The sequence below is a fragment of the Pelobates fuscus genome, chromosome 9 (assembly GCF_036172605.1).
Source record: "Pelobates fuscus isolate aPelFus1 chromosome 9, aPelFus1.pri, whole genome shotgun sequence".
Lineage (NCBI taxonomy): Eukaryota > Metazoa > Chordata > Amphibia > Anura > Pelobatidae > Pelobates > Pelobates fuscus.
This window is the reverse complement of record NC_086325.1, coordinates 161,828,854-161,844,356: the sequence shown is the minus strand read 5'-3', so window position 1 is coordinate 161,844,356 and position 15,503 is coordinate 161,828,854. Positions and strand designations below refer to the sequence as shown.

At 39.8% G+C, this 15,503-nt stretch overlaps 1 protein-coding gene across 3 annotated transcripts in view; it reads left to right on the top strand.

Annotated features, from left to right (window-relative positions):
- ADAMTSL2 (ADAMTS like 2) overlaps window positions 1-14,379 on the top strand; it is a 77,843-nt gene extending 63,464 nt beyond the window's left edge. For all 3 annotated transcript variants that reach the window (XM_063432919.1, XM_063432918.1, XM_063432920.1), the window contains 5 exons: window positions 4,905-5,060; window positions 9,221-9,391; window positions 11,929-12,105; window positions 12,626-12,770; window positions 13,640-14,379. In XM_063432919.1, coding sequence (XP_063288989.1) covers window positions 4,905-5,060; window positions 9,221-9,391; window positions 11,929-12,105; window positions 12,626-12,770; window positions 13,640-13,758 — 768 coding nt within the window. In that variant the 3' untranslated portion in view covers window positions 13,759-14,379. The remainder of the gene's footprint in view (window positions 1-4,904; window positions 5,061-9,220; window positions 9,392-11,928; window positions 12,106-12,625; window positions 12,771-13,639) is intronic.
- Window positions 14,380-15,503: the final 1,124 nt, after the last annotated feature.

Here is a 15,503-nt window from a genome sequence, read left to right as displayed (position 1 = left end):
TATCCAGAAAGTTACAAGCGATGTTTCGTGTTTTGTATTGAAACGCTTAAGCAACGTAAATCTAAACTGTTCATAACCTTACTAATTCAAAAAATGTGCTAGATCCACAGTCTACCCCATGTTTAAACTGTTTACTACGCGCTAGAGGGCTGCCTTTGGGGTACCTCACAAGCGACTGTTATAATCGTATGCACAACTAAAATAAAGAATAAAAAAAAAATGTGTTGGTGAATTTGTATGATTAGAATTGTGTGTATATGTTAAGAATGGTGCTATGTGCATCTGTAGTGCTTTTCCTCTAATCTCCTCGACTATACCTTGAATTTATGCTCATGACTGCCTTCCTTTTGTTCATGTCTCCTTTTCCATAGCCTTCACTCCTGAGCTCTAGATTGTTGAAAGTGTCAATATGGAGAAGTAACTGTATGATAGTGACTTGTGTGTGTGATTTCAACGTTGATATTTAAATTTACCTTTTATCATTTACCATTTTCCCTTGAGCATGCCAACTTGCTTGTATGTTATGCAATCTGAGTTTGTTGACATGCACCAAAAATTCACTTACCCATGAGATGCCTTGAAAGACCAGTTTTTCTAAGCTCAAGATGTGCTAGTAAACAGCACAGACATTTTTTTATCACTTTTGAATGTCATTTATTTTAGGTTTAATATTGTTATGCTCCAGTTAGTAAATCGAGCCCAATTATATTAATATTCTGCCAACCTTCCCTTCCTAGAACTGTGCCCAAGCCTTGAACACTTTCACAATCATTTTGTTTTATGTTTTTGTACTTAATTTTCTTTTTTTCAGACATTTGCAGCCATAAAAATAATTTGTCATTACATTTTTTGTTAGACGGTTTTGTAGACTTTCAGAAGAGGAAATAAATAAATAAAATAATCTCACACCTTAAACCAGATGTGCTGGCAGCTGGCGTTCATGTGCTGACCAGCTGTCTTCTGCTTCGTACTTCATGTCTGGAGACACACTGTGCTTGTAGGTAAAATTAGTAGGGTCTGTAGTCTAGAGGTACAGGGTGACCCTTATGCTGAAATGCAATATTCTGGCTAATCAGTGTCTTTCTGTTGGTGAGAATCTAATCTTGTATTACGTAACACACTATGTGTAACTCTCCAACACAGCTTATTCTTTTAAAGACACCAATTGTTTTCCGAACATCTGCCTTCAACATAGAATGGGCTGTGTGTTGACTCAACCATATCCATCATCTGTTAATTAAACGGAATGTTTCTCATAGACAATACTGGGCTGTATTCATATTATTCCTTTGTGTTCCTTTCTAAATCTCCTTAATTTGAAGATCTCATTAACTTGGCTTGAAGTCTGTACCTGTCAATTTGTTTACGTCTTAAATTGCAGACCTGCTCTATGTACACTGTTGGAATTGGGCTCAAGGACAATGCAAAATAGTTATATGGATAGGAGAGACAGAGGGGCTGTGTGAGTTTCACTGTGATACAACTTGGAAGACTAGTAAATGTGTTGGGGATTTATTCACTAAACCTGGAATTGTATAAAATTGGCAAGTTAATTAATGAAAACAGCCAAGCTACAAAAGTAAACGGGCCTTTAGATGTATTTCCTAGTTTAGTGAATAAACTCCAGTGTGACGTCAAATGGAACCTGTACACGGGGGGGGCGGAGCTTGACAGCGTACCGGAGCAGTCGCCATATTTTATAGCTCCGACAGATTGGAAATATATCTGCCAAATATTGGACACATCGAGTCCTTACCAACCGTGGGTGGGCCAGATATCAACAGAGGGCATCTCTCTGAACCCGCTGATGCCTTTCTTTTACACCGCGTGGGAGGCCTCCCACTCGATGCGGACTGGGCTCCCCAGGTGTGGAGTGACCTAGGCCTGATCGACCTGATCCTGGACTCACCCACAGCATAGGAGATGAGGCGAAAGTCTCAGAAACCGCCACCAAGCACCTCAAAGACACAACGGGACATAGGCCAGATGCTGCTGACACCAGTGCCAGCCACGGCCCAGGCCCAACAGGCAGACGAAGGGGAATCCCCACACAACCAAGCTCCAGCTGAAGCAGTGAGAACTACCCCACACAGGGCAGAGGAAATGGCCCCTGCAACTAAGGACACCTACAAGATATGCTAGCCACCCTCCAACAAATGTGGGAAGCGGACCTGGCAGTACTCAAAACAGAGGTACAAACAGTGACAGCACGCACCCAAACTAATGAGGAGGACCTACTTATCTTGAAACAAGGCCTGACTGCACTTAACGACCAGATGCAACAGCTGCAATCTACACAAGCTACTCTACTTAACCAAGTAAGCCTACTGACGACAGGGGCAGAAGGAAAAATATTAAACTCAGAGGAGTTCCGGAGACTGTACCCTTAGAAGAACTGCCGCACTTTATCAGACGACTGGTGTCCACCCTCATTCCAACACGGCAGGCTCAACACATTTCCTTTGACGGGGTCTACAGTATAGTTAAATCCCCGCAAGCCACAGTAGTGGCTGTGGTAGGCACAGCGCCACGCAACATCATCCTATGGTGCCATACGTTAACCGACAAAATTCGCCTGCTAGCCACCCTTAAAGGAAAAATACTGTACAAGTTTGAATGCAGCCACATCTCTTTCTTTCAGGACTTAAGTAGATCCACACTGTTATGGCTAAAGGGAATGCAGCCCGTCACCAAACTCCTCCAAACCGCAGGACTAACATACCGATGGTCGACTCCCAGATCGCTGTTGGTCATCAAAGAGGGGAAAACATACAAGGCTTCAGACCCAGCGGACAGCCCTGTCTTACTGACAGCGTTGGGCCTCGCTTCACAGGGGTTGCCCACACAGGGACTATCTAGCACACACTCAAGAAACATCGAGGACACTTTCGCACCTAGAGAGGGATGAAGCCCTGCAACCTGAATCCAAGCAAGCAAAACACAGCCCACAATGTTTTTGTTTTTATTATGCATAGTCACCCACATTCTGTTTATTCTAGTTTAAAGCCTCTCCTGTTGGGATAGGTTAAAATAAACCGAGTCATTATGGCAATTGTTCCGCGCTCCAATTACTTAACCCCCTCCCCGCCTAGTGCCCCAGGGTCAAAGGGCATAGTCAACAATGGATTATTACGCTCAACACCACGGATCTAGCTTATAATGGACACATAGCCTCATTAAACAGCCACAACGGCAGAGCCCTGCAACTACAAAGACACCCATGCTCCGACTTACACTCCATCCTCACATAGACGACTCCCCGATAGCTAACCAGAAAAACACCCCGAAATCAGCTCTACACCTCTGGGTTACAAAAGGTGTTACTGCAACAGAGCGGTGTATGTTTGCAAGACAAATGTAATAGGGTAACATATGTTATGCTTTTTCCCTTTTTCTTTTAATTTTCAAATGCATCACTGCAGCACTGATATAGGGGTCTTCTGACACAAAACAGAATACTCCTATATACCTGCTGACAGGCATGCTTTATTGTGACCCAGGTTCCCATTGTTACCAACGTCACTTAACGGGACAGGTGACTTACAAGCGCAAAACCCTGTACCGTTACCACACCACCATCAATGTGTTGAACCAAAGCATCGTTATTTGTAGCCCTAAAATTCACCATTATTAACAATGGCAAACTCGTTCTAACTGCCCAGCCCATCATATATAAAAAAAAACTGTGCAATGTTTGTTTTAGCCAAGTCACTATATTGACATGGTCACTGTTATGTCTCATACATATGCTGTTGTGGCATATCCAAATGTGTCCGTACCACTGTTATTGCACTGAAAATAAAGAATAAAAAAAAAAAAAAGAACCTGTACACAATGTACAGTAATGTGGATGATTAAGTGTTAAAGGGCCACTATAGTACTCGTTTTCCTGGCACTATAGTGCCCTGGGGGTACCCCCACCCTCAGGGTCCCACTCCCATGGCGCTGAAGGGGGAGGAAGTGGTTAATCCCTTACCTTTTTTCCGGCGCCAGGCTCCCTCGGCGCTGGGACTCTCCTCCCTCTTCTGACGTCCCTGGATGAATGCGCATGCGCGGCAAGAGCTGCGCGCGCATTAGCCAGTCCATAGGAAAGCATTTTCAATGCTTTCCTATTGACGCTGGCGTCTTCTCATTGTGAAAATCAAAGTGAGAAGCGCGGAAGCGCCTCTAGCGGCTGTCAATGAGACAGCCACTAGAGGCTGGATTAACCCATATGTAAACATAGCAGTTTCTCTGAAACTGCTATGTTTACAGCAAAAAGGGTTAAACCTAGCTAGACCTGGCACCCAGACCACCTCATTAAGATGAAGTGGTCTGGGTGCCTATAGTGGTCCTTTAATATCTTTGTATTAAAGGGGAACTGTCACTACATTTTACTTTATTTCAAAGGTGTGGAAAAAGTAGATGAAATGAAATGTTGAAATCCACACTTCTTTATTCTGTAGTACTAGTGGATGCCTCTATCTTAGCTCCTTGTCAATCATTTTTATAAGCTCTGTCCTTTGCATTTAGCAGTCAGCACAGAGAGAGCATACAGAGAAGAGGAGAAATTAAACTGTTTCTATTTTTCTTTTTTCATTTGCAATGTCCGTCCTTGCTTTGTCTTGTCTGAACTGGATTATGATATGTATAAACAAAAATGAAGCATCTGATGAAAATAAGTTTAACATGGTTTATTCAATGGTGTTATTTCCAGAGAGGATATGGTGGGGTCTAATTTCTTTGCATTAAATAAATGGAAAATGTATCTGTGAAATACTGGAGGATTGCCTTAACCATGACAATCAATAAGCTACCCATGATCAAAGGCAAATTAGTTTCGTGAAATATAAGCCTAACTAATTTTTATCGTGGTCATTTCTTTAAAGCGTGTTTTGGTAAATAAAACATATCTTCTGTCCTAGTGTACAGCAAAGTGTGGCGAGCGTAGTACAGTGACAAGGGACGTGCGCTGTTCAGAGGATGAAAAGTTATGTGACCCAAACACCAAGCCTCCTACAGAGAAAAACTGTACAGGAACACCTTGTGACCGGCAATGGACCGCTTCAGACTGGGGACCGGTGAGAAGACAATTTTACTGTTCAATCTAATGTTATAATTAATTAGTGTGGATTTAGGAAACACAGGCCATGCCAAACTACTTCTAACATATAATAATTAGAATATAATTTGTATATTCATTTTTGCCTGTCAACTCCTTATAGATAATAGAATGTGATCTATACAATGTGCAATACATAGATACATTTAGATTTCATCCATTACCTTAAAAGGACACTATAGTCACAAAAACAACTTTAGTTTATTGAAGCAGTTATGTGTATAAATCATGCCCTTGTAGTTTCACTACTCAGTCCACTGCCATTTGGGAGTTAGATCACTGTTGTTTCTGTTTATGCAGCCCTAGCCACACATCCTCTGGCTGTGATTGGCACTGCCTCCATGAAAAAAAAAAGTTTTAATTTTCAATCAGATGTAACTGACTTTAAAAGTGTTTATCTCCTGCTCTGTAAATTGAACATTAATTACACACAGGAGACCCCTGCAGGATCCAGCAAGCTATTAACAGAGCAGGAGATAATAAATTATAAATTAAACAGAATTTGCAATAAAGGAAGTGTAACTATTAGATGTCTCTTTAAAGGAAGTATTAAGGAAAGCTGTGTAAGTCACATTCAGGGAGGTGTGACTATGGCTGCATTGGATCAACAGCAAAAAACAGGTGTGAGGAAGGCTGAACTTGATGGACGCAAGTCTCTTTTCAGCTATCTAACTATGTAACTATGTAACTATGTATAAACAAAGTGATGTAACTCCTAAATTACAGAGAATGGAGCAGTGAGATTGCAGGGGCGTGATCTATACACCAAAACTGCTTCATTAAGCTTCAGTTGTTTTGGTGACTATAGTGCCCCTTTTATGTTTTGCCATTGAGGTTAAATTTCTAGTCCAAAATATGATAACCACACAGTGCATACATCTGTACCCTCCCCTAAATTGAATTAGGACGTCCCACAATGTGTGCATGTGGTACGCAATGCTGTACAAAGGTTTGAGCATTTGAGGGCAAGTGGAGACAGGCACATCCATTTTGGCTACCAGCAGTGGCGTACACACGACCCATGGGGCCCCGGTGCGAAAATCACAGTGAGAAGATGCTGGACGTCCATAGGAAAGCATTGAGTAATGCTTTCCTATGGGCGGTTTGAATGCGTGCGCGGGTCATGCCATGCATGCGCATTTGGAGCTGAGAGGCTGATCGGGGCAGAGGGATCCCCAGCGCCAAGGGAGTCCGGTGCTGGAGAAAGGTAAGTGCTGAAGGGGTTTTAAACACACACACACTCTCACGAACAGACGCATACACACTAGCTAACAGACACACACATTTACTGGCAGAGACAAACTCAGCGACATACATACATACATACACACTCACTGACAGACAGACACACACACATACACACTCACTTACAAAACATACACTCTCACTGACAAACACACTCAGTGACACACACACACTCACTAACAGACATCAAACAGTCTCACTAACAGGCACACACAAACTAATAAACTCAGTAACAGACACACACAGTAACACACTCACTGACACACACACTCACTGACACACAAACTAACACACACTCAATAACAGACACACACAAACTAACACACAAAAACTAACACACTCACTAGCAGACACACACACAGTAACATACACACTACACAAAAACTAACTCTTACACACACACTCTAACACTAACACACATACACATACACATGTTTTTTTAAATAGTGATCCCCCAGCCTCCCTACCGGCCACCCAGTGGTGTTGCTGGGCGGCCGGTCCTGCGGGCGTACGAGGGAGCACTGAGATCCTCCTGTTCAACTCCCTCGCGCGCCGCTTACTGATGCCGGAGCCGGAATATGACGTCATAGGGAGCGAGGGAGCACTCAGGGGAGAGTGCTCCCTCGCACGCACGCCAGCCAGCCCGCCCGGTGACTCCAGGGCCAGCCTCGGGGGCATTCATACTGGGTCACAGGGCAGCCGGGCCCCCTGGTGGGCCGGGCCCGGTCGCAGCCGCGACCCCGGTATGTACGCCAGTGGCTACCAGTTTGATTTCAGAAAGTAGCGAGTTACATGTGAATATAAAATAGTAAATTATTCATTAATCACTAATTACACAAGCTGTTTTGACTACTTTTAGGTTATGTCAAGTAAATATGTATAAAATCTTTACATTTGAATTTTTTTTTTTACTGGTGTAGCAGAACATGCCATAGCTAGATTATTAAAGACTATTTAATGAAGTCTATACAGAATATTGCAATATTTTTATAGTGATAGATAAGTGAATGTGGATGAAAACAATTAAAGGAACACTATAGTCACCTAAATTACTTTAGCTAAATAAAGCAGTTTTAGTGTATAGATCATTCCCCTGCAATTTCACTGCTCAATTTCACTGTCATTTAGGAGTTAAATCACTTTGTTTCTGTTTATGCAGCCCTAGCCACACCTCCCCTGGCTATGATTGACAGAGCCTGCATAAAAACAAAAAAAATACTGGTTTCACTTTTAAACAGATGTAATTTACCATAAATAATTGTATCTCAATCTCTAAATTGAACTTTAATCACATACAGGAGGCTCTTGCAGGGTCTAGCAAGCTATTAACATAGCAGGAGATAAGAAAATCTTAATTAAACAGAACTTGCAATAAAGAAAGCCTAAATAAGTCTCTCTTTACAGGAAGTGTTTATGGAAGGCTGTGCAAGTCACATGGAGGGAGGTGTGACTGGGGTTCATAAACAAAGGGATTTAACTCTGAAATGGCAGAGGATTGAGCAGTGAGGCTGCAGGGGCATGTGCTATACACCAAAACTGCTTCATTAAGCTAAAGTTGTTCAGGTGACTATAGTGTCCCTTTAACAACAGACGCTAAGAAGCATTTCATTGGACAGTAGTGTATTTAAATCTGAAGTGCAGAATTAAGGCCAAAATAGGTGACTTGGAAATATTCTTCAACTCTGCTATAGTCATAGCTTGACTATTTTACCACAATTCAGTGTCTATTGAATAAACCCCATAGGAAACCTCACTAAAGTGTATATTATCTGGAATTCAAAGTGATTTTTGAGGTTATTGAGATTATTGTTGTCAAGCTGATGTTTAATGTATATAAATAGCATTTGCATTTGTAGAATAAAACTAACTTTCTTACTTATGACATACAACATAATATATTTTAAGAAAAACACAATAACAAGTTTGTCTGAGCATCATGAAAATGTAGTTCACAAGCGTTTGGGTTGTGAGAGGTGCAACTTCTGATATCCTTTAGCTGGCAATTGTGCTCCAACAATTAATGGAAGGCCAAAACTTGAGAGCCTTGGTGTAAATTTAAATTCATTGTAAAATATTAATTTTTGTCCTGCTACAAATTTCACATAGCGTGTTCCACAGAGCAATGTTTAACTCCAGTTATTTAGAAAGGGATTCAGTGATTAAACTGTAACACAAAACTACATTGGTAATTATTTCAATCTAATTTTTTTTGACCTGTGTTGGGCACCTTGTCTTTTAGTAAATAAGCCCCTTCGTTCCTTCATTTGCAATTACGACCTACAACAGTCTGCATAATGCAAACAAACAGTGTAATATCAGGTCAGGAATACAGGAGCTTGGAAAAGACACCACTCTGATTATTTTCAAGAGTATCTGAAGATAATGGTTCCCAGTAGAGAATTCATTATTTGCAGACAACACAGGTCTGGTTTGGAGAGTAGCTCCCTTCTGGGAACATGATGTCGGTCCATTAAAAAGATTTCACAATCTGCAAGTAATCCAATTAGCTTCCAAGAGCAATGCAACTTCTGGTCCTCTGCTGTTGGTTTTTAATGAATGTTACCAGGCAACTGTTTCCTAGGAGATAGTCTATTTATAGTTGTAATTGATGATTACCAATGGAGGCAAAAAATAGATTTGGAAGAGGTGCATGTTTGTGTCGTTCTGGTGGCTAGACTGTGCTTGGAGTGGAGTCATGGCAGGAATGCCCAGGGGTAGGGATTAGTCATAGGCACTTTCCAATTATCTATAGCTGGGCTTCCAGAAAAGAACTGGTTTGCACACAAAAGTACAGAATTTGGCACAGGTTAAACAAGGGAATTTGTTCAGCCATGTTAAGCTTCTGTTCATAACTCATTTGTCTTGTGGTTTCAGTGCAGTGGAAGCTGTGGTCAGGGGAAGATGATCAGGCATGTCTACTGCAAGACGAGTGACGGAAGAGTCGTCCCTGAATCTCAGTGCAATTTAGACACCAAACCTCTGGCCATCCATCCCTGCGGAGATAAAAACTGCCCCCCACACTGGGTTAGCCAGGACTGGGAAAGGGTAAGAAGTATGTTAAAAGGCACATGTAAAATATCATAGCTGACCATTAAAAACAATAAATGCTGTCAGAAAATATATGTATCAACTTAGAGTTCTAACTGATCTTTCAAGCAGATATCGGTTACCAGCAAAGTGATAGCACTATGGCAGTGAGTGACGATTGCATAAAGTGAGTGGGGCATACAGAGAATAGGTGGTTGTATAAATTCAAGGGACAAGAGTAGACAGCTGCATTAATTGAATGGGCTTTTTGCATTGAGTAAATGGCTGAATAACTTAAATTGGATTTGTACTAAGTGAGTGAGAATTGCATTACAGTTTAAGTCTTGTATATAATGGGCCTTCGTACTAATCCATAAAAATAATTCAAATTCCACAATAATTTTTATCTAAACATTTGCTATGTATGTGGCTGGTTCAATGCAAAATGAATAGATCCATTTATTGGTGATAGGTCTACTTAATAATATGTTGTATTAACATTTTAATCCTAGATAGAGAGATGTAGTCAAGTTAAATATCTAATACTTTACTTGTTGACCTTCATTTATGGACACATTTATGGCCACATTTAGTGGTGGCTATTTAACACACTTACATGTTAGTCTAGGCTAACTGTCATGTAGAAAGGGGAGTCGATACCTGGAATAAATGTAATGTGCAAGCTTTTCAAATTGAATCAGTGAGATAGAAGATGTAGTAGATATTGGGAAGAATTTCCCAGTAAAGGCAATTTACAATCCTGAAAGGTTTGTAGGTCAATTCAATAGATACACATTACTAAACATAGATATTTCAGATTGATTGGGATAAGTACAAGGCTTGTTCTTGTGGGGATATTTATGGGATAATAATAGTAAACAGTTGAGAATTGCCCACTATTTAAATTCTCAGATCCCAAAGATTGTTATCGTGTAAGTGAAATGTATTCCATATAAATATAAATCACAATTTGTTATAAAATTAGATACAATTTATTGTGACAATTTAAATAATAATAATATGTAACATGCGTGATAATAATCAATGAATATTCAGTATAACATAGTATGCAATACAATATGGTAATGTAAAAACATCTCCCAATGGCTAACACAGCCAATTGTCAAACAAGATTTATGACTGTACTTCACAGAGAAACAAAAGTGAAACTTACACACACAGAGCTTGCAGCTTAAGGCCATAAAACTTTAGCTGACAGTTAGAATAACCCTTTCAATGCTGGTTAGACCTCCTAGGTAATTAAGACCTATTCTCATGTGATTTTAAATAAAATAACATTTATACCAGCTCATTAGTCATTTCCTGGAACCATCCAATAAGAGTAATCTACCATGTTCTGTAAGCAGAATTTTAACTTGCCTAAACAGATATTTTATCTTATTTTAGAGCAAATCAATACACCTGGATAAATATCACGATATGCTAACATGTGATATTTCACATTAATATATATAATTATTACTTTCCATCTGCAGAATAGAATGCTTAATTATATATTCTTTATTAACTAAGATTTCTAAATATCGAAATCTGATCGTGATTTATCCAGTCATATATCATGCTATAGAAAATTTTAATTAAATGAAACCAGTATAATTACCAGTTGAGTAGACATTCTCATCTGTTGAGTAGGTAGTCTCAGGAACTGAATGGATGTGTGATTGGTGTGTAAGAAATTCTGAGTGCCCTGGAGTGGATATCTGTCTGCATTGCCCCGACTGCTCACCTCTTGCTTCTTTGCTTCCTTTGCATACCTCTCTCTTCCCTTTGTCTTAACTTTTAAAGGGAAAAATTCTCTGTTCGTCACTAGGTGATAGACCAATAAAAAACTGGAGGTGTGGTTACTTCCAGATAGCAATTTAAGTATTTGGTCTATAGAGGGCAGTCTCGTCCCACTAAACATTCCTATCCAGGAAAGAGTTAACTTTTCCTGGTGGCTATTTTGACGTCATTTACCTTATCTTTATAGTTGTCTATAACTTAAGTTTTCTGTCAGTTCAAGAGTTTCTTTGGGCTTTCTTCAGACTATGTGTCTGGCAAATTCTGCTATAATTTCTAATATGACATTTATAACTAAGTATGCCCCCTAAACTTACAATGGGATGTTATACAATATCGAAAGTAAAATTAAATTATTTAATCTTCTCTGTCACAAATGTCTGGGTTTAGAATTGATTATATTCCATTAGCATTTAGACAGTCTGTCCATCCCCCGTTCTCATTTCTTATCAACAGGTTTGTATATACTAAGCATTCCTTAGCTTCTGGCAAAGTGGTTAGTTTTACAGAAAGGATAGAAATCTTGTGTCTTTTGTTAGCTTGAAGATAACAAAATGGAGTCTGCTCTGTTCAGAATGATTTAGGCAATATACACTTTAATTTCTATCATAGCACAAAATGTCTGCCAATATAAATACCCTGACATTCTGAAGATTACATAATTGGTAGGCTGTCTGGGACAGTGGATAGCCAACTCTTTAAAGGTTCTGGGCTCTCTTACTTTGTTTATATATTCCTCCTCACATTACTTCCAGTGTAACACGACCTGTGGCCGGGGAGCAAAGCAGCGAGTCGTTCTGTGCATGGAGGTGGCTAATGGCAAAGTCAAAACCCGCACTACCTCTGACTGTGATGCTTCCAAGAAGCCCAGTGAGGAGAGCACCTGCTTCGAAAGACCGTGTTTCAAGTGGTACACCACACCCTGGTCAGAGGTAATGATCATGCACACTACTTGTCTCATGACTAAAAGTTTTGGGTTATTGCTGCCAGATGCAGCTTCTACATATATGCACATCTTGCTTAGAGACCATATCATGGATCAGAAAGAGGCTGGCAAAGCAACATGGCTGTTTAGCTGGGTATCTGCCTTTTGGCCACCCTTGATCTGGACAGTGGCCTCTTTTTAAACTGAATTAACTAACCCCATTTATCTATGGTTTATACTTTGTATTTGTTTCAGTTTTAAATACTTTGTAATGCAAATCTGCTCCACCAGCAAGGCATGTGTCTTATTTTAGAGTAAAATTATAGATGCTTTAAAAGAGGTTTATAATGTGTGGTGTTTGGTGATTCGAGGGCCAAAAGGGCCATGGTATACTATGCCATGGACATCCAACTCAATTAAACATTCTCTAAACAATTTATTTTAAGGAGCCCTTTAAATTAAATTTAGTCAAGGAAGCTATCATAAGCTTAACCAGATGGCAGATAGTAACCAATCTGTCGTTACAGTGCAGCAAAACATGTGGAGTGGGAGTCCGGATGCGAGATGTCAAGTGCTATCAAGGAACGGATATTGTACGTGGCTGTGATCCATTAGTGAAGCCTGTGGCTAAACAAACGTGTGATTTGCTGCCTTGCCCCACAGAACCACCAGGTGAGTGACTCAACTCTAAGCGAATTGTCAGAGACACTAGAGGGCAAAATAGATCTTGTATGAAGGCATAACATATCACTTAAAGCGGATCTGTCATTTTCAGCGGTCTTTGCAGATTTCACAAGGAAAGGTAAAACTGACAGATCTGATGTTAAATCAGTGGCCGCGTGGTGTAGGGGATGTGAGTTTTACTTACCTCCGGCTGGTGACCACTGCCATCTGCCTGCTGCTGTCCTCTTTGGCTTCTGATACAGTTGCCAGAAGCCACATCAGTGCTGTATTCTTGTGCATGAGCGAGAGTACAACACTGAGTTCTATGGAAGACTGCAGGATCCTCCATAGATAAAGCCTGAATCCCACAGTCGTCAGTTGTGATGGCTGCTGGGATTGTACAAAAGTTAACGACACAGTTCCACCTTTTGTGAACTATTGTCAACCTCAGGCTTTACCATAAAACAAAGTAATACCATAAATATGTACATAAGGTATTACAATATTTAAAATAAAATGAATTCAAATATATATTCACCTTTGTAGTTTCTATGTTTGCCGCAAATCCCCAGGTTTAGCATCTACCATCATTCAGCTGTCCCCAGGAGGAAATAGTTCACACCTTCCAGCCAATCTTAACCATTGTTCACAACAGATGTAAGGATAAATGTCATGCCCTGCATAGGTTTGTGTGATGTGTAGTTCAGCAGTTCTATTTATTATAAAGATGTGAATAGCACTGCTGCCCAAGCTGATAGCAGCAGAAAAAGCCACACACACACCCGCTTCAGAGTGGACAATTTAGCAGATTTTCAGTGCCTAACATTCCGTCTATTGCTCTATGAATACAGTTATATTCTCTGGTCCTCTTCCTCTAGATGACAGCTGCCAAGACCAAGCTGGAACAAACTGCGCTCTGGCAATCAAAGTCAATCTCTGCAGTCACTGGTATTACAGTAAAGCTTGTTGTCGGTCTTGCCGCTCTGCTCTTTCATAATGTGCAATAAATGGGAGGTGGGGGTGGTCAGTCAATGAAGGGGAGCTCTATCCTTCAGAGCAAACCTCGGAAGAAGCATTGTCTAGCACATGGTCTGCGAAGAGTATTAAAGCAAAAATGCCCAGTATGCTAGTATACTTTACAGCACAGTCACTTTTGAAAGTGTTTTCAACATTACAAGAGGCTTTGGTAAAAAGTTGAAATCCTTTCAGGTGAATGTATTATGTGACCTGAGGGTTAAAATGAGAAAAGTTTTGTGGCTAAAGTTTCTCTGTCGTTCCCTTGACTGTGTTCAGCAATATTAGCAGACATACAAACCCCGAGATTTACTGAACAGTAAATTCTCAAAGGATACATCTGGCCAAAGCTCAAATTCCACCATGTACCTCTTCCTGGCCCTGCTGGAGCACACCACATGCTACTTCTTCTAAACGTGATGTGAGCAGCTCATGTAACTTGGCGACAACAAATTCAGAGACATTGTAATTAAATGAAGGGATGTTATCATAAAACCATGGCAGCCAAATTCTACACATTGAGCTGAAGATGAATTGTATTGGTCTTTTCTTGCAAAAGCCTGGATTGTGGTTAATCTCCTTTTTTCCTGATCTATTAGTGCTCAAAGACTTTTTTTTTTATTGAATGTCTCTTTCCATCTGTTGTAAAGGAAAATTAATCAATCTGCCATGTATTGGTTGGAGCCAAGTTATGTTATATTCTTTAGGTTTTACAGCTTTTCATACCACGATACATTGGTGCTTTAACTGGTAGTATAAGCCATGATGATTAGAGTTGTGCACTTAAAAAAAAATAGGTTCATCTGGTGTAAAAATTTGGTTTGGGTGAACCGAATTTCAGCAATTCGGCTCGTCTGCATTTCATACAATAAATGTAGTTTTTTTTTATTCAGACAAATACAATTATGTGTTCACCAGCTTTTCCTAATTTTGATCTTCCAGATGTTTAGTAGCTAGCTCCCTAATATGGTACCCTAATGTGGGTTTGCCATATTTAAGGATAACAAATTAGGGAGCTGTTTAGTATTTCAAATGCACGAGTCTAGCACCAATAATAATGTTAGTTCTCTTAGTATTTTTTCTAATTAACTAATTGGTGACTTGCAAGTTCTAACTGGCTGTTGGGACCAAAACCCCATTCAGATAAATGAAAATAGAAATATCATTACAAACTGGCATTAAGAAATGCAGGGAATTTCACTATTTTTGCCCTTATTGCTATATATTATTGTTAAGCAGGTGTTGAAACCTGGGAATATTTTGGTTTATATGTTATTAATATAATGTGGTAATCGCTCAAAGGTGGTGTCCGTTTGGCTTTAATTTAAATCATGAACCCAAGTGGGGTTTTCTTGCATTTGATCATCATAAAATAAAACCATGCTGTTTTTTCACATTCTGTATTTTACAATTTAAGTTATCCTGTGTTTAATGTTATACACCCAACGCATTCCCCAAACGGAAAGAAGGTTTATTTTGCAACAAGTTGTATACTTTCAGAATGGTGTATCATTATGCAGTGTATATGTTTCCATAGCCATGTACGTACATTGTATATAGTATTAATCTTTCACAAAACAAATAGTTCAGAGGATATCAGGCTGTTACTTGATGCAGTTAAACCACACTACACAAATCAAAGCAATATTGGGTTACATATTTATCAAGAGCTTTATTTTGCAAAAAAACATGTAGCTCAATTATTTTTCTTCTTCATTTTTCAATTAC